This window comes from Monodelphis domestica, chromosome 1 (genome assembly GCF_027887165.1).
Source record: "Monodelphis domestica isolate mMonDom1 chromosome 1, mMonDom1.pri, whole genome shotgun sequence".
Taxonomy (NCBI): domain Eukaryota; kingdom Metazoa; phylum Chordata; class Mammalia; order Didelphimorphia; family Didelphidae; genus Monodelphis; species Monodelphis domestica.
Genome location: NC_077227.1, coordinates 408,856,290 through 408,875,720, shown reverse-complemented (window position 1 = coordinate 408,875,720; position 19,431 = coordinate 408,856,290). Strand labels below are relative to the sequence as shown.

General features: G+C 38.5%; 2 protein-coding genes across 6 annotated transcripts in view; both read right to left on the bottom strand.

Annotated features, from left to right (window-relative positions):
- The window catches only part of BCL2L1 (BCL2 like 1), a 44,604-nt gene extending 41,768 nt beyond the window's left edge, over window positions 1–2,836 (bottom strand). For 3 of the 5 annotated variants that reach the window (XM_007474466.3, XM_007474464.2, XM_007474465.3), the window contains exons 1-2: window positions 1,548–2,460; window positions 622–1,276 (exon numbers count right to left, since the gene is read on the bottom strand). In XM_007474466.3, coding sequence (XP_007474528.1) covers window positions 622–1,167 — 546 coding nt within the window. In that variant the 5' untranslated portion in view covers window positions 1,168–1,276; window positions 1,548–2,460. The other 2 variants (XM_001362813.5, XM_007474467.2) reach the window with 2 other exon arrangements.
- A 12,359-nt stretch (window positions 2,837–15,195) lies between these two features.
- On the bottom strand, window positions 15,196–15,763 carry LOC100010609 (RNA guanine-N7 methyltransferase-activating subunit-like protein). The gene has a single exon (XM_056793504.1). The coding sequence runs from the start codon at window positions 15,607–15,609 to the stop codon at window positions 15,253–15,255; it is 357 nt and encodes a 118-aa protein (XP_056649482.1). The 5' UTR covers window positions 15,610–15,763; the 3' UTR covers window positions 15,196–15,252.
- Between the last annotated feature and the right edge of the window lie 3,668 nt (window positions 15,764–19,431).

Genomic DNA, 19,431 nt, shown 5'->3' with positions numbered 1-19,431 from the left:
AGGGTTCCACTTCTGCTTTGGTGGGGAAGTATTATGTAGTTCAAAGAGGGGACTGAAATTCTTGGATTTGTGTTCAAGCTGGGCCATGAATTATGAATATGACAGTGGTCAAGTAATTTGATTTCAATTTTCTCATCTATGAAATGATGGAGTTGAAAACTAGATTATATTATCAGGCTCTTACAACTCTAAATCCTATAACAAATCTATAAAAAGTATAGCCTTCCATGGGGTTACCTGTGAAGTAAATAGAACTTGAGTTTTCAGAAAGAAAAAGATCACCAAAGTAAGCTCCCTTCCCCTCAACACTTCCTAGCTTTTGGAACAAAAGGAATGGGACAACTAGCTTCAGTAGTGACAGTACCTCAGTGAGCAGTGGTCTGTAGAGGCTCTGAAAAGTTTTAAAGCTTAGTCAGTCTACTTGTTAAGGGATGGGGCCAACCTAGACAATTGCTCCTTACAAAAGGTGTTTGGTTTTCAACTACATGTGGTCCTCAAAGCCCACAATGACTACCCAACACACAACAGTTTGACGTGCACTATAAGTCAGAGAAATTTGGAGGCATCTCTAGCCAGAGGCTGGGAAGAAGAGAGAAGCAGAAAGGGGTCCCTGGTCCTTACCCAGCCGCCATTTTCTTGGATCCAAGGGTCTAGGTGGTCATCCAAGTAAGTGGCCATCCAGGAGGTGATGCGTCCTACCAAGACTTCCATCTCCTTATCCACGCTTTCCACACACAATGCCCCTCCGAAGGAGAAGAATGCCACAATTCGGCCCCAGTTCACCCCATCCCGGAAGAGTTCATTCACTACCTGCTCAAAGCTCTGATAAGCTGTTCCTGGCGTGATGTGGAGCTGGGATGTCAGGTCACTGAATGCCCGCCTGTACCGAAGTTCAAATTCATCTCCTGCCTCCCTCAAAGCTTGCTTCACAGCAGCCACTGGTATTGTCTCATGGGCATCCAGGCTGCTGCTGTGCCCTGTGGCCCCACTCACAGCACGGCTGTCAGCAGGGTGCCAAGAGGGACTGCCATTCACAGTACTAGGTATCTCTGCCCCTTCTAGAACCTCAGTCCTGTTCTCATCTTCAAACTGACTCCAATTGTATCCTTTCTGTGAGAGCTTGTAAGAAAGAAAGTCAATCACCAGCTCCCGGTTACTGTGCGACATTTTTACATCAGGAATGGGCTTATCCAGTTCATTGTCCAAAGCACCTGCTCTCTGGGTCTGGGATCTGCTTGACAACTCTTTTCTGAGATTCTGGGGGAAAATGCTGGTTCTGAACAGAGAGAGAGAGAACTTCAGGGGGAAAAAAAAAAGCAAAAACCCCATCCTCCCAACAGTATCCTATTCACCCTCCCAATGTTCTAGGTTGCCTTACAGATCTCAGTAATTTTCCATCATCTTTCAAGAGACTATTACTGAGTTAGGTTGAAAACCCACACCTAGGAAGCAACCCTCAGCCTGGGCTCTCTACTGATTATCACCTCCTCTCCGAAATGCCCTCTTCCACCCCCCCACCTCCACCCTCCCCCTACCCCAGGAATAACCTGGCATTCAAATCAGCTGTCTGAGCCCGAGGCCGCCAGGGACGACATCGGGAGTGGGCCACCTCCCCCGGCTGTAGGTTCCGACCCCAGGAGCCGGTGCTCTCACTCCCCCTCCATCGCCTGCATTGAGGGCAGCGTAGAATCGCGATCCTGCCCCCTCGCGGCTCATTCCCGCCCCTCCAAGCTCCGGCCTCCTACCGGAGGGGAGGGCGGGGGAGGCTCGTCCGCACCGGCGTCTGGCCGGAGGTGTGTGTAGCTGGGGAAGGCTTTTAGTTGTTGGATTTTTTTTGTTTTTTTTTGGTGAGCGTGTGGTTTTAATTTAATCCAAAGGGACCAGCCCCAGGGGAGGCTCGTCAATGGGATCCGGGTTCGCAGGAGAGAGCTCACAGCGCCTATATCTTAACCCTTTTTCCATTCCCCGAGGCCGGGAAAGCGCCGGCGGGCAGGGGGCTCGCGCGCTTCACTTCTTCTTTCCCTCCCCCCGGCCCTGCAAATGTCCTCGAACCCGAGGGGTATCCCGGGTGGGCTTGGGGCCCACTCCGCTCGTCCCCGGCGGCGTCCGGGCATCATGGCTGCCGGCGGTTCAGGACAAAGGAGCCAGAGCTGGAGCCAGGGCAGGAGCTGGGGGGTTTCGGCTGCTTGGGGCGTCCGGCCCGGGTGGGCCCCGCTTCTCCCCAGCGTTTCTTTCACCGGGGTCTGGGCCGGGTTCCCAGGACTCCTTCCCCAGCCCTCGGCTCCACAGCGCCGCCCGCCGGGGAGGAGCTGCCGGGCCCAGCCCGAGCCACCCACGTTGCTGGGCAACCGCCTTCCTTCGCTCCCGGCGCCCCCAGGACCCCAGCACAGGCTGGAGGGAGGAGGAGGAAGGGGCGTTCCGCCCCCCCAGATCTTCTTGGCGGCTCCGCCCCCCGATGGCCAATCAACGAGGAGATCAGAGAGGGGGCGGGACAGTGGGGCCTCCATACCGCCCTCCGATTGGGCGCGGTACCCGTCACGCACAGCTCCCCCTCCGGGGCGGAGCGCTCACCTGCGAGCCCCGCGAGTAGAGGGGGGGCGACATCCCCTCCCCCGCCTGCGTTGTCCCAGCAGCCGAAGGGCTCTTGTCCGCTGATCTCCCGACTGCGAACTGGGAGCAGCTGGTCTGTGCGTCTGCCTGTCTGCTGCCTACCTGTCCGGCCTTTTCTCCCGGAGTTTGATTCCAAGCAGTCCCGGCCTCAGTTTCCCTTGAAAGAGGCCGGGGGAACTTGCGAGCTCAGTCACTTCCGGTGCCTTGGCAGCGCACGCGTGCCCGAGACGTAGATGGGAGCGCGCGCTCCGAGGCCAAGTCCCTCTATGGAAAAGAGAAGAGAGAGAGCGCTCCCCTTGTCGGCCATGTCGGGTAGTGGCCAAATATATCCCTCATTGGATTAACTTCTCATTCATTAATTTCATTCATTCATGATTGAATTTGAACTGACCTGGAAGGGACCTTAAAAATCATGATTCACTTCACTAACATTAAAAAAAAATAGCACCTCTCGTTCTTTATTTTAATAAATACTAAACAGTACTATGTGCCAGACACTGTGCTAAGCCTTGGGATTTTATTTGATTTCATATTTTCAAATTGGCATATGAATTGTTTATAACTTAATTTTAAAAATATTTCTATTTTATGTGAGATGAAATGAATCATGTCTCAAATTTAAGTAGGAAGAAAACACACAGATCTGTGTTGATCCCCAAATACCACAGCTACAAAAGACCACCTTCTTGGCAACATGCTCCCTTGTCATAATAAATGATTTTGTATATATGCATGAACAGGGATATGGCCAATCACAGTGTATGCAAGGGCAAACTAACAGTGAGAAGTCCCATAAATATTTCACTGGTATACACAAAATATTAACAGACATCCTTGGGTGTCCTAATCTAGCATGTTGAGTCCTTCCATGCATTTGAAAAAGAATCAAATCACTCATCAGCTTGGCTATCATGACAAAAGAGTAAAATGACAAATGTTGGAAGGGATGTGGAAAAATGGGAACACTAATGCACTGTTGATGGAGCTGTGCAGAGCAATTTAGAATAGGACCCAGAGAGTTATAAAACTGTGAATATCCTTAGACCCAGTGATACCAATTTCCCAAGTTGATCAGGGAAAAAAGGAAAAGAACCTATGTGTTCCAGAATATTTATAGCAGCTCTTTTTGTGGTGACAAAGAATTAGAAATTAAGAGGACGCCTATCATCAGTTGGGGAATGGCTAAACAAATTGTGGAATGTGGTTGTGATGGAATACTACTGCAACATAATAAATGATGAGCAGGCTAATAAAAAAAAAAACCTGGAAAGAACTATCTAAGATAATGAACAGCAAAATAAGTAGAACCAAGAGAATAGCATACACAACTGCAGATTTAATATTTGAAGAATAAATTATCTATGTTACCTCCAGAGTGAACCAAAAGGTGGAAACATTAATGACATAATTTGTATGTACAAATCTGTCTCCTGAATGATGCAGGGAAGGAGGAGAGACTGGGATACTTGTGGTTAAATTCTACTAATAAAGATATTAAAACTAAAAAAATTCAAATAAACTTTGAAGGAAAAAAGAAAGAAAAAGAAAAATGCACAGTGAAGAATGTACAGATTGGGATCTTTCAGTGGAAGGGACACACATACTAATGAGGTCCATCAAAGTATCACTGGCCTAGATAAAGATATATAGAGATAAATACATACATATATACATACATACATATATGTTATTTAGTAACTCCATTCATCTCAGTGGTTAGCATATGTCTGACACATAGTAGGTTGACTATTAAGATTCACTTCATTTTATCCAACACTTATAGAATGCTTTTCTATACCTGATACATTCTACTAGGCCCTGGGTGAAATTTAGTCCCTGTCTTCAATATGCTTTCAGGCTAATAAGAATGAAGCATGTATACAGGTAATGGAAAACAAGTTAGAATACAAGTGCATATAAATATAAAGATCAACTAAGGAAGAAATAACTGTGACAGAGAGGAAAGATTCATTGAAAGCTTCCTGGAGGAGGTGTGTCATTAAGCTTGGTGCTGAAGGACAGGTAGGATTGTCAACAGACTTACTAGAGTTCTAAGCATAGGAAATGATCATTAAAAAAAAATTAACACTAAATTGAAACATCAATATAAATATTCAAATAATAAAAATGAGACAAAGTCATAATCCAATTTAATAAACATTTAAGAGGTGTCTACTAGCCACAAGACATTATGCCAGGTCTGGGAATACAAAGACTAACAAAATTGCTTTTATCTTCTACTAAGGGAATAAAAAGGGTATAGAGGTAAGTAAACAGAAAAGAATTTGAGGGAGGAAGGGGGAGAGAGAAGGGAGAGGAAAGAGAGAGGAGAGAGGGAGGGACAAATCAAGACATCACCTTGTCATTAGTCCTGGAGGCTGCGCTAGACTAGGGATTAAATGACAAAAATAAAAATCCCTCTACTCAAAGAACTTAAATTCTAATGATCATCATTGTATTCATCTTCCCACAATCCCAATAACACTATTTCTATATTTTACCATATGGCCATTGGTATATTTTACTATTGGTATATTTTACCATTGGCCATTGGGATGGGTGGAACTTGAACTCTAGAATTATTTTAATTAATATTTATTTTTAGTGAATTGGAATGTTTTTTAATGGTTATCTATAGCTTCTAATTCTTTTTAAAACCTCACATTTTTGACAGGTTTTTATCAAATTTTTCATGCAACGTTCAACAGTTTTATAACTTAATTGATTTTTAAATAAAAGCCTTTTGTTTTTCTATCATTTGAAATTGTCTGTTTCGTCTTTTCTGATGTCTTTTATTTGGTTATTAACTTTCCACCTAACATCTATGAAAAGTATCAACTTTTGTTCTCCAACTTTTTCATGACAACTTTTTTATGTTTAACTTATTTATCTGTTTGGAGTTTATTATGTAATGCATATGCCCATGGAACAAATGCTACAAGATGTTGGTCTAAACCAATTTTTTAACAAACTGTTTTCCATGATTTTTTTCTTTATTAAAATCAATTTTGCAGGGCCATGAAGGTGGCAAGGTGGATAGAGATCCAGGCTTAAAATTAGGAGAACCTAGGTTCAAAACTAGTCTCAGATTCTTCTGAGCTTTGTGACCCTTGGCAAGTCACTCAACCCCCCTTATCACTCTTCTGCCTTGGAACCAATTTTCTAAGACAGAAGGTATGAATTTTTAAAAAATAAATTTTGCTAATATATTTTGTTTTTTACCTGAATCCCTCACTCCTCATCTACAATCTATCATATGTAGCATAGAATGCTGTTAGATTTTTTTTTTCAATATTTCTTGTCAAATAGGATAGATATCCTTTCCCTGGTACTTTGTATTTAGGATTTTATCACAGTGAGTTACTATATTCAATTGCATCTGGATCTTCCTTGTCTAGTCTGTTCTACTCTCCATCTACCTCAGTCACTCAGCAACTACTCTCCTTTGACCTTCACTCTATCCAAATTTATCACTCAGTCCAGATCCTAGTGGCAGTTATCTTCTGATCCCCCAGATCATTTTGCCTTCTTTTTCAGAGTTCAGATCTGGCTAACAATCTTTCTCTCTGTGCAACTTTTGACTTGATAGGATGCTTTAATGTACATGTCGATTGTCCTTCAAATAGCCTAGCATCTTGACTTCCGAATTTCTTCAGGTTCTTTGAGCTGTTCCTTCATCTCCATCACACACAGTGACAATCACATTCTTGATCTTTCCATTATCTACAAGTATTCTTCCAAGATTAAGAATTCTGAGATTTCTTTATTTCACCACAACTCCCATTATTTAATTTCTTCCAATCCTTTATTTGTCTCAATCTGTTCTTCATCCTTATCTTGCCCTCCAATCCTTCTATCCTTCACTATTCTTCACTCCTCTGGCTTCACCTTTCCTCCATTCCAGATTTTGATCCAATAGTTAAACAGTTCAACATAAGGTCTTCTACATGCTTGCCCCCATTCATAGCAGCATTGCATGTCTGGTAGTAAAGAGCTGTGCAGACATAACATATCAATCTGGAATCTTCTAATCACCTGTCTTCCTCAGTAGGCCTTACCATTACCACCCTACCCCTCCATTTATATATTCTCATCCATTCCTATTTTCATCATTATCACTGTACTGAATCAATTCGACCAAAGAGAAGACAACCCTCCCCAGTCTCATTATCTGCTATCTCATTCCCACCCCCCTTACCTTACCCTCTAGTTCCTTGCTCCAGGTCTGTCTATCTCTTCCACAGTGCCCTTGACACCAGTTCCATAAATAGTAAACTTCTTCTTACCTTAAACCTCTTCTTTTCACATATTACTTTCAAAAAAGTTATAAACATTTTTACTTGTACCAAATGGTTTATCCAAATATAGATGGAGAAAATGATACTCAGGGGTGAACTGAAGTGTCCCAGTCACGCAGAGTATATAATTGAAAATTTGTTATCCTAAAAAAGAACTACATTTCCCTGGAGTCCACTGACTTCCTATCATTATGCACTTCTTGTAGACAGGGGATATAAGGCGGGGATGTGGAGGTTCCCAGCTCTTTTTGGTTTGCAGCAAGCATTGTGGTGGTGGTAAGGTGGGGGTTTTGAAATGGCTACTCAGCCATTGTGATAGAGAAAGAATGTTTTGCAACAAACTGAGTGCTGCCAGGGACAACAAGCACCAGATCTCAGTACTATGCAGTCATGGGTAAATTCTGGAGCTAGACCAAAATATAGCCAAGTAGTAAAGGGTGACCAGAGTAAAAGTTCTAGTGCCTTATGAAGGTTTCCCCTAAGACAAATGAAAATAAATCAAGAAATGAGTGTGGTATAAATGAAAATGAGTTGAGGATAAATGAAATTGGGAGTAATGAAAATAAAATACATGGTGATACAAATGAATTAATTGAATCAAAGGAGGATATAATTGGTGTTGATAATTGTACAGAGAAAGAACATTGTAATATAATTTAATAGAAAATCCTAATGTAGAATAAGAGAAATTAATTAAGAATATAAACTAAATAATATTCATGAAATTGTAAATAGGAATAATGATACTAAGATGGAGAATTTAAGGACCAATGAGAGTAATATAAAAACTGATGATGCAAAATCCAGGAAAAGGCGTGTAATTTACGTAGATGTAGACTTGGGTGGACAGGAAATGACTGAGCTTTGTACTGATGTTACTGAGCTTGCACCAATTCTTGAAACCTTCCAACCTCCAAATAGTACTGAACTCTATATTTCTGTAACTATAGGGGGTCAGATATATGATCTTTTGGTGGATACTGGAGCCAGTAAATCAGTTTTTCAAAGTCTTCCTAAAGATTGTAAAGCTATTAGTTCTATGTAAGTGATTGGAGCTACTGGAAAACCAGAGAGAGTAGCAAAATTACAACCTAAAATGATAACTCTAGGTCCTTTATCTGTGGAACATGCATTTCTTTGTATGCCAGAAAGACCAATGAACCTTCTCAGGAGGGACTTGCTTTGTAAATTACAAGCAACGATTCAATGTACTGACACTGGGTATATATCATTACAACTCTCAGAAGAATCTCTGAAGGCTTTTCCATTGCTGTTCTTAGATTTAGTCAGTACAGAGAATGAGTTGGATTCCATCTATCCTATTCCTGAGGATATACCAGAAGACTTATGATCTAAGTCTTGTGAACTTTAGATTACTCCACCTTACTTAGTCTAACTAAAACAGGAATGTCTACACCCATACTTAAGGATTAAATATTTAGGAGGATGGCCTATGACAGACATGTGCTAGCAAATGACAAATCAGAAACAACTGACAGACCCCTGGGCTGTCCTAAGTCAAGCTTAAGCTACCGTTGATACATGTGAGACACAGGAAAGTGATGTAAAAACCGTCTATATATTTTGCGTCACTTCCTCTCTCCAGTTTCTTTCCACAGAGAGGTGACTCTGGTGGCAGCTTGCTGAGCATTTTGGCATCTTGGTGTGGTGGCAGCTATTGTCTGGGGCTGGTGGTGAGTTTTCCTTGATACTATATTGGGAGGAGCTTAGTAGCCTAGTTCAGGTGAGGCATCTTCACTGAGTTCTCTCGGAGTTTTTTTCTGATTCTTTTCTCCTTTACCTTCCAAACACTATCCTCTTAGAAAAGCCTCTAATATTCTTCAAAGACCTCATGGCAGAGGTCTTTCTCTCTCTTCTCCTTAATTCCTTCCCTCTAAATTAATTAAAATCATCATAAATTTCCAAATTGACTTGAGTATTTTATTTGGGATTTTCTCTGGTGACCAAATTAATTTAGATTAGGTCACAACCCTAAAATTATCCTTACAGTCTTCCACAGATGTAGACCTATGGAAATCAGTTACACCAGTAACAGTGAGAACCATGAAAGGACCAGTTCCTTGTGTTCCTCAATACCCTTTGAGTAAAGAAGCTATAGATGGGATAAGACCTATTATTTAGTCCCTAATTCAACAAGGGATCATAATACTGTGCTTCTCAGAATACAATATGCCCATACTTCCAATAAAAAATCAAAAGTTAGATCAAGATGGCAGAATTGTCTATAGATTCATACTAGATTTGAGAGCTGTAAACGATCATGTAATAAAGACACATCCCATAGTACCAAGCCCAGTTACTATAATCTCATTCATTCCAAGTCAAGCAAAATATTTCACTGTGGTAGATTTATGTTCAGTGTTTTTCTGGATACCAATTCACAAGGATTCTCAAAAGACCTTTGCTTTCACATGGGAGAGTACCAAGAAGACATAGACTTGTCTTCCACAAGGTTTCTGCAATAGCCTAAGTCAATTCTCTCAAATTTTGAACAGAGACCTCAAAACAATAACATTCAAGGAAAGTAAAAGAGTACATTTTGTAGATGATATCCTCCTAGTGTAAAAATGGAGATTTGAACCCCAGACTTCAATCCCAAGAAGTCCTTGGAACTTCCCAGAGTTTCCTGGAATCTCACTTGAATGTGAGATCACAAATTATTATTTAAAGGGGCTCTCCACCTACTCACATTCTCTCATTCGGCTTCTGCTTCTGGGTACACATGGCTCTCTACCTAGCTGGCAAAATGTAGGTTGCACGTGCTTTTCCTTATTTTGTATTTTCTTTATTTCTTAATCTTTAATAAACCTCTAAAAAATATAATACTTTTAGCAGAGAAACTAAGTTTTAATCTTAATACTAACATCTCTATCTGCTAAAGTGTATTTAAGAGATAGCAAGATTCTTTTGATTGAATTACATCAATATGGACATAAAATCTCTAAGGCAATGGGTTTTGCCTCACATCGAATATCTTGGCTTTGTGTTGTCAGAGGGTTCCAGAAGTATCACTAAAAAAGAATAGCTGATATCCAGAAACTGAATGCTCCTGAGAACAAGAAGCAACTCAGAGCCATTCTTGGAATAATTGGTTTTTGTAGGCAATGGATACCTGGGTATAGTGAAATTACTAAATGTTTAGCAGATCTAACCAGGAATACAAAACCAGAACCTCTGAAACTCAAACCTGATCATCTGCAAGCCTTTTTTTTTTAATTTTATCTTTTCTTTTTTTTTTTTAAATATATTTTATTTGATCATTTCCAAGCATTATTCGTTAAAGACATAGATCATTTTCTTTTCCTCCCCCCCCCCCCCACCCCCCATAGCCGACGCGTAAGTCCACTGGGCATTAGATGTTTTCTTGATTTGAACCCATTGCTTTGTTGATAGTATTTGCATTAGAGTGTTCATTTAGAGTCTATCCTCTGTCATGTCCCCTCAACCTCTGTATTCAGGCAGTTGCTTTTTCTCGGTGTTTCCACTCCCATAGTTTATCCTTTGCTTATGAATGGTGTTTTTTTCTCCTGGGTCCCTGCAAGTTGTTCCATCTGCAAGCCTTAAGGAAGCTTAAGGAAGCAATTTTATCTGCACCAGCTCTTGGAATCCCAGACTATACTAAACCTTTTCAATTATTTGTGAATGAGATGAAAGGAATCGCATCTGGTGTACTGACACAGACTTTAGGACAAAGTTATTGTCCAATTGGATACTATGGTTGTCAGCTAGATTCAATTGCTGCAGGTACAGTTCTTTAGAGATGATATAACTGTGAAATTTGCTGCCAGAAATGCTCCAGTGTATGTTATGAACTTATCAACTATAGAATTTGATGATATGTAGACTCAGAAACACAAAAATGGAAGGAGAAGTTTGGAGCAAGAAAAGAACATGGTTAACAGATACAGGAAAGCCGCTGTTACCAAAAGACCTGTATACCTATTTGTGTCAAGCCATTCACACAAAAGGTCATTTTGGTACTCAAGCTGTAATTAACACCATAAAGAGACAATGGGTTGCTCCTGGAATAAGTACCAGAGCAAATAAGATCTGCTCAAGCTGTTCTGTTTGCCAAAAATTCAATCAAGGGGCATTCAGACAGAAAGGTTTAGGTGGTAGAACTTTAGCATATTGTCCATTTGTGAGTCTGAAAATTGATTACATCAGCATGCCAAATGGTGGAAGATACAAGTTTTGCTTGGTAATCGTTGATAGATTAATCAAATGAACTGCAGCTTTTCCATCAAGTACAAATACTTTGTGGTGAAAGTGTTGATTAAGGAAATTATACCTAGATTTGTAGTACTACTAACAATAGACTCTGATAAAGGATTGCATTTTACTCATGACATGCTGAAAAGAGTCTATGAAAATCTAGGAATAATACCAAAATATCATGTTCCTTATCATTCACAAAGTTCAGGGCAAGTGGAACATGTAAATAAGGAAATAAAGACTATGATGGGGAAGTTCTGTGCTGAAACTCATTTCAAATGGCCAGAGATTCTTCCCATAGCTTTGTTTTACCTAAGTATGAGACCAAGAGCAGATTTACATATATCATCCTATGAAATGCTCTTTGGACATGCTCTGCTACAGGCAAAAACTTGTAAGACAGTCTATACATCTCTTTTAGGAGGAGACTGTCAACTTGCTTCTTACTTAAGTGCTTTACAACAAAGACTAAAAGAATTATGTGATATGGGAGTATTAATTCAAACTAATCTTTAGGATTATTCTCTTCATAATTATGAACCAGGAGATGTGGTATATGTAAAAAATTTTGCTAAAACATCAGCAACACAAAAAAGTTGGTTAGGTCCTTACACTATTGTGTTAGTTTCTCCATCTTCAGTAAAAGTTTTGGATAGAGATTACTGGTATCATCATTCACATATAAAATTAGCACATGGCATTAATAATGAAAATGTACAAATTATTGAAGAAGAATAAAATGAAGAGATTGTAGAAAGATAGAATCATCAGTCAAATTGAGTCTTCAGTCAAAAAGATCAGTAAGGATAGTGCCATTCCTGTAGAAGAGGATAGAAGAGGACAATGCAGATGAAGAGAAAAATTCAGGAATTAATGGACATTTGTTAAAAGACTGAAAATGTATAAATTTAAAGATTTTGTGAAATTTTCAATGGAGAGGATTACAGGATAAATGGACTAATGAATTGATACTTTGGGGGTAATGTAGTATAGTACAAATAACATAGCATTTATTCATATACAAGCACAAATATATTTACTACTATGAAATTGCAGAAGAATATTCAAAAAGGAGAGAAGAGAAAGAAAGATCCAAAGTAGGGGTAAGTATGTTTCATACAACAATAACATAAAACTTACATAACAGTAACACTGATGTTAAAATAGCAAAACAACATGACATAACAAAAGAAACAACATAACAAAACATAAACACAAAACATAAACATGGTTCGTTACATTGAATCACTACTTAAATGAGTGAAACAATGTATAGTTAGGGTACTAACAATGTTATGATTAGTTGTAGATATGTTATTTACTAACAAAATATAGTTACATACTTAGATTTGGTTTAAATATAGAAATCTAGTTAGGCAGAAGTATTTTGAAGATGGGGGTTAGTTAGGTAGGATTAAGTAAGATAAGATAAGAAAATTAGATACTGACTTGCACTATATCATACATTACACAACACAAACAGCATATGACATCACATATCACAAAATTGTAAATAAATATGTAAATACATGTAAATAGGGTGTATAATAGGATTGTAAGTTAATTCCATTATAGTGTAGGTATATATGTAAAATATGTGTAAATATGAAGTGTACACAAGTGTATATATGTGCATATGTAAGCATACATGTATATATTATATGCATGTACTATATGTATATATGTAAATTATGTACACAGTTCACTAATATTTATTGTTACATATATTTGCATAAGTGAGTTTAATGTTTGGTTTGATTTTTAGTGTAAATCTTATGCAATGTTGTGTTTATTGTAATTTTCAAATTTTTTTTCTCTAAGTTTTAATGTTAATGTACCGTAAAGTACAATTTTCTGTATTAGATGATAAGTGTATTTTGAGCTTTGTAACCGTGAAAATATGGGTTTCAAGACTGAATTGCCCAAACTGTAAAGATAATTTTTAGCATCTTGATTTTATATAAAAAATAAGTGATCGCCATGGGGAAAATTCCCAAATGTGAAATACCCAAGTCAGCTGGGTTTTATGGAGATTTTAATTAATATAAATGAAGGAATTAAGGAAAGGGAAAGAGACAGAGTAAGAGGAAATAGTAAGAAAAGGCTAGGGCCTAGACCTCTTCTCTTTAAGAGAGAAACTAAGTCAGTCTTTAATCACTCACCACAAGATCTTTCCAAGCAAAACTCTAGTGTTCAGAGACCCAGCAGCCTCCTCTGACTCCTGACCTCCAATTCAGATACCAAAGCTGAATTAAATCGAACTCCCTTGAACTGGTTCAGACAGCTCCTTTTTTTTTTTTTACTATCAAAATCTATTTTTATTGAGTGTCATGTTCAAGGTTGGCTTGTACATATGTTAGTAGAACAGACATTTGCTTACATGGTATGGTTTGGGGGAGCACAAGGGAGGTCTTACCTCCCACTTCCTCCAAAATCTTGCCAGCCACAGTGCTTAAAGTTCCAAAGATTTTTTTCCCTCCTTGAAATGTAAATACTTCTTGAAAGTAACACATTATTCTTTGCCAGTCATTTGCAGAAATTACTTTTTCTTTCAGCATAACAGCTAACAGAGTAAAGATTTTTAAGGGAATAGGATATATAGGCTTCTAAGAGTAGGAGGCAAAGGGATGCTTAGGGAATGTAGGCTCCTTCACCATCATAGAGAAAACACCATGAGAAGGCTGTTAAGATGGAAATGCCAAGAAGGTAGATGTCAACTAAAAGAAAGGTTTAAGTAATTGTCACTGCAAAGCTCTGGCATACTAAGATTGATCATATCCTTTAATAATACTTCTATTTCAACAGAGCAATACCTTCCCCACAAAAAATTGAAGAATCTCATAAAATGTCAAACTGCTACTCTTAGATCATAGGATTGAGAGCTGGAAGGGACCTCAGAGAAATCATAAAGTCCAACTCCCTCATTTTACAGATAAGGATTTCTGAGGTCAAGAGAGTTTAAATGAACTGCCCAAGTTCAGTTCTTAAAAGTCAGTGTTTGAACTTAAGTCTTTTGGGTTAAAAAAGAGAGTACTTTTTTTCCTGTTATACTGCACTTCCTTTTATCAGACAGGATGTAACAAAAAGCAAATTATTATAGAACTAATAATCCAAAAGTTGAGTGAGGCTAAACAGTTACCATTTCCCTTAAATAAAAATGTAATTACAATAGGCATCATAATGGGAGTATAAAAATAGAGAAAAGATTTTTTTTAAATTCACACAATTATTGCATGCATATAAGATACAGCAGGTTCCATGTTTGGCAGAGAAAAAAATAATGTAAAATCTAAGCTATCATGACTATTTAAAAAAAAGTACATGCTGAATTATGTTTCATATGATGATTGGAAAGAAAGGGCTGAAAATAACAGGTTATAATGTCTAGATTGCACTTGAATTTCAATCCTGTGTTTTTAAGTGAATGTTTTAAATGAATTTCAAGTCTTCTGCCTTCCACACACCAGAAAGCTCATACTAGTATATAATGCAAAAAAAAAAAATCCATATCTATGCTCACTTAATCCAAAAATAAAAATTCTTTTCTTATTTTACATTTTTATTCTTTTCCTTTTGTTACTAAAATAGCACTCAGACCTCTAAAATAGGCATTCACATAGTATAGTTATTTCTAAATCAAAGCCAAGTGAAAGGTAAATCGATTATAATTTGTTTCAGTTGCTATTAAATATGGTATTTTGAAAGCCAAATGTAACTGTCTCTTGGTGATTTCTTCATTAAAGTTTGTAAAATTCCAGAAACAATTTCATCCATGTTTACAGATATTCCTTTAAATTTGAGAGAAAGCAAACATTTTTCCTATTTCCATTTCTGCCTGTGTTAAAAACTTATGACTACTGGCAGCCTTACATGGAAATTCAATGCACCAACAATATATGAAATGAAGTCGAATTTGAGGTAGAAATTGAACAATGTAGTCCATAACTTCTTCAGCTACCATCACATCTTTCTAGTTTCTTTGTACATGACAGCCTTAAGTTGTGTAAAAGTAGTTACACATAATTATATACAAAAAACAAGACAGGCAAGCTTTTGACATGTTAGAAGAGGATGTATTGGTTTTCCTTGATAGATGTCAACATTTATATTAATAGTAGCCATAAGGAGGCCGTTGATTATAACCATAATTTCCATACTGATGATGGTAATAAGGTTCTTGTCTATGCTGCTGATAATTATTACCCCAGGGTCTTCCATGCCACTGATTAGATCTGTTGTCACTTGGCCAACCCCGCCTGCCATCCCTTCCTCGAAATTGTCTGTTATCTTGCAACCTATTGCCTCTGTTTCTTTGATTACCACTAGATCCACTGTTCCACTCTTCAACAACTGGAGGGGAGTCTGTGGGGCGTTTCAGGTATTCTTGGTACTCTGTATCATCTTCTGTGAATCGATTGGCAAACATCTCTTCAAAGTTTGGAACAGCATCAAGAGTGTCAGTCATTCTGAAATCTTCCCTAGAGAATCAGTTTCTTTCTCAAAGCATGGCCCGGTTTATTCCAGCTGGCAGCAATCGCTTGTCCGCGCCGTCCTTCAGCACCAAAGAGCGCGCGCCAGTGCCTCCTCTCTTCACAGTCTGGGTTCTCCAGCCACCAACCTCCAGACAGCTCCTGTTAAAGAGAAATTTCTCTTGTGTCACCTCCCCTAAATTTTCATGTCTACCAATCACAGTAGACGCTTTTCTTAGGTCAGCCCATTCTTAGTTTTTAGTTCTCACCTTCTCTAGGTAGATTATATCTTCTGAGTACTTCACACCTCTTTATTAAGCTTGCCCCTTGCAAGTTGCCTGACCTTTTAGTGATTAATTTGACCTTCATAGGTACTTACCACCCTTTTGTATTAGATCTAAAAATAGACCTAGGTTACGGTTTTTGGCCTCACTATAAGTATGAGTTAAGTACCTTCATTTTTCACTAAGGAGTTTTACAACTTTATCTTCCCCTAAAGTATGCCTAAGTATGGGTGGAGTAATTTTAAAGTTCCCAATACATTCCTGATCAAATACCTCCATTGTTTAAATTGGGAATAACCTTAACCATAACATTAAGATAATGTTCCAAGGTAGAGTCTGAGAAATTTTAAGATTCACAGTTTGATGTTTGCATGGAAGTTATGTTCATCTTTTGTTTGATGTTATTTGCTGTTTTGATTTTGCTTCTGTTTGACATTTGTACTTGTTCATTATTTAATTCCTTTTCCTTTTTCCTTGTTAAAATTCCCTAGAATAGGTTAGTATTAGTTAGAGTAAGACAGTTTCGTGTAGGTTGCTTGTTATTTTGGGTAGATTTCTTAGTTTAGGTAATTGGTAAGTATTTTAGATTGTGCACAAATACAAAAATAGTGTTTCCAACACAATTTTTGTTTCGTGCAAAAGGGGGGAATGTGATAGAGAAAGAACATTTTGCAACAAACTGAGTGGTGCATAAGTCAGAGTGATTAATAGGAGCATATGACTGAGAGTCACATGGGAGCCTGAGGCTGGAGATTTGGGGAAAGGTTCTAAGTCCCAACTGTCTGGGCACCTCTTTCCTGGAAGGACCTTGATTGGAAAGGCTTGGGAAAACAGGTTTCTTCTTGTCCTGATAACAACAAAAGAGAGAAATCTTTTAATCTGGCTGCTGGCAGTTTGAGTAAAGAAGATTGAGGACACACTTCACCACTGGACCTGTTTGGACAGTTATCAACTGAAGATCCTGGCCCATTTGATAGGACTCCATTTGTGAGATTTGGTTATTGGGAAAAATTAAAGCTTAGCTTAATAAGATAGTTTTAGATAGATTTATAGAAATTAGAGAGTAAGATAACTTGTAGAAATTCTCATAACCCTTCTTCCTTTCTCCCCTTCCCAACCAATAAATCTGAATTTTTTATATGTTTCTCTCTTGTTCATTCCTCACCAAATTCCTATCATAACACCATGGACATGTGGTATTTATTTTATATCCTCTTTATTCCTTGATTTCTAATGATCATTAATAAATCTCCCAAAAATATAATATTTTTATTATTTGACATTAATTTAAATTTTTACAGTGAGTTAATGACAGAACTAGTTATAGAATCCAGGCCTCTGGACTCCTAAGTCAGAATGTGTCATTCCATGGGGGAAGTGAATAAGCACTTGTATTTAAAGTACCTACTATGTACCAAGTAGGCTAAGTGCTTTATTTTTATTTATTTTTAAAAAACACGTTCAGTTTTAGAATCAATACTAAGTATTGGTCCTAAGGCAGAAGAGCAGTAAGAGATAGGGAATGGGAGTTGTGGCTTGCCCAGAGTCACACAGCTAGGAAGTGTCTGAGACCAGATTTGAACCTAGGACCTCCTGTTTCTAGACCTGGCTCTCAATCCACTGAACCACCTAGCTGCCCCCTATTTTTATTTATTTTAAAATTTTTATGAATTTATTTTGTTGCTTTCATTAAAATTAAGAGGTATTTTTTTATCCTCCTTCCTCTCCCTACTCTAGAGAAGTTATCACTTAAAAAAAAGTATATGTATATATAAATTATGTCTTTCATGTTTCTTTTTATCAGTTCTTTCTATAGAGATAGACATTCACAAGTAGAGAAATGTGAAAGAGGTTAGAGAAAATACCTATACTAGTCCTCAGTCAGAAGGGCAGGTAGTGAATAACCACAAGGCCTCCTCCTAGATGGAAGCTAGTCTCTTTGGAAACTAGGAAGGGAGTCAGCCTTTTCACTCATCCAATGAAGGATGAGTCCAGGAATCAGAGTCTAAGATCCATGCCCCAGTCTTCAATGAAGTTCCCTCAACGACTATCTCCAGGAGACATTCTCCACAAGACTCAACTTCTCCAGACTGCCCAGCTGAATTGGCTTTTTTGGTGGTTTCCTGTCCCTACCCCTTTTCACAGTGGCCAATCACAGTTTCTAATTTGTCCATCACTGCCCAGGGGCAGTGTCTGTGGGGTTGACCTCTCACCTCTAAAAGGTGTTCACTCTCCTCCTAGGATTCACATGTTTCTGAGTTGTCACCCAGTTTGGAATCACATGTTTCTGAGTGTGTGAACTCTTAAAAGAATTCAAAAGTTTCTGCCTGTTTGAGTTAGAAAAAAGAGTGGAGCTCTCCAAGTATCTTATTGGCTTCTCATCTAGCACTAAGTAGGGTGCAAATTCATTAAGTGGTTTGTGAGCTCCTCCACCTAGTTCAAGCTTGTGTTGATTCAATCAAAAGGTAGACAAAGGAGAGTTAATCCTGTCTTCACAATCTAGTGAGGTTCTTAAGTTAGTGTTAACCAGAGTTTTAATTCCAACTAGGCAAAGGGAATAAAGGATTCCCTTTTCACAAATGTAAACTCAGATTAGACAAAGAGAACCAATAATTTCCTTACATATCTCCAAACATTATTTCTGTAGTTGTATATAATGTTCTCTTGATTCTACTCAGTTTACTTTTCATAATTTCATGTAAGTCTTTCTAAGTTAGAAAAGTTTTTAAGCAAAAAAAAAAGTTAAAAAAAAAACCTCATTACCTATGGTGCAGTAGGGTTCCATCACAATCTTATGCCACAACTTGTTCAGCCATTCCCCAACTGATGGGCATCCCCTCAATTTCCAATTCTTGGCCACTACAAAGAGTGCTGCAATAAATATTTTGGATCATATGTGCTCTTTTCATCTTTCCCTGATCTCCTTCAGAAGCAGACTCAACAGTGGCATCACTGGGTGTAAGGGTATTATGAAAGGGAAATTTAAAACTCCCTTGGTTTATTTTAACTTAATCAATCAAGAACTTAAGAGTGCCCCTCCTTTCACACTTGGTCAGTCAGGCACTTGGAGAACCTTTTACTAGAAAAGGAAATTCACATCCTCAGAGACAGGAAGTGGATCCTACAAACACTGTTCCCCTCTCCCATGCTCCCCCTCTGCAGTGCTAGACAATTAAGGAACTATGATTGATTCCTGAGACGTGACATGAGAGAGTTGTTCCATGGAGAAAAGTGCTTGGAAGGTGAGACCCAACTGGAAGTCAGGCATTTTCATTTTGCACTCTGATTTTGGATTCCCATTTCAGATTCTCATTTTGGCTTTGGCTTCTGATTTTGGCTTCCTGATTCAAACTTTGGATTCTGGTGGACATTTGGATTCACACTTCTGGTCTAGAGGCACTCTGATATGGACTTATGGTATTTAGTTAGGCAATATTTTCTACCTCCATCCTACATTTCCCTCTCTTTATTATATCTCCCCTGCTATAATAAAGCTTCTAACAACCTCATGATTTAAGAGTTAATTTTTATAAA

Bases quoted from the DNA above. Each gene is read 5' to 3' on its own strand.
- LOC100010609 (XM_056793504.1), bottom strand. From the start codon at position 15,609: ATGACTGACACTCTTGATGCTGTTCCAAACTTTGAAGAGATGTTTGCC.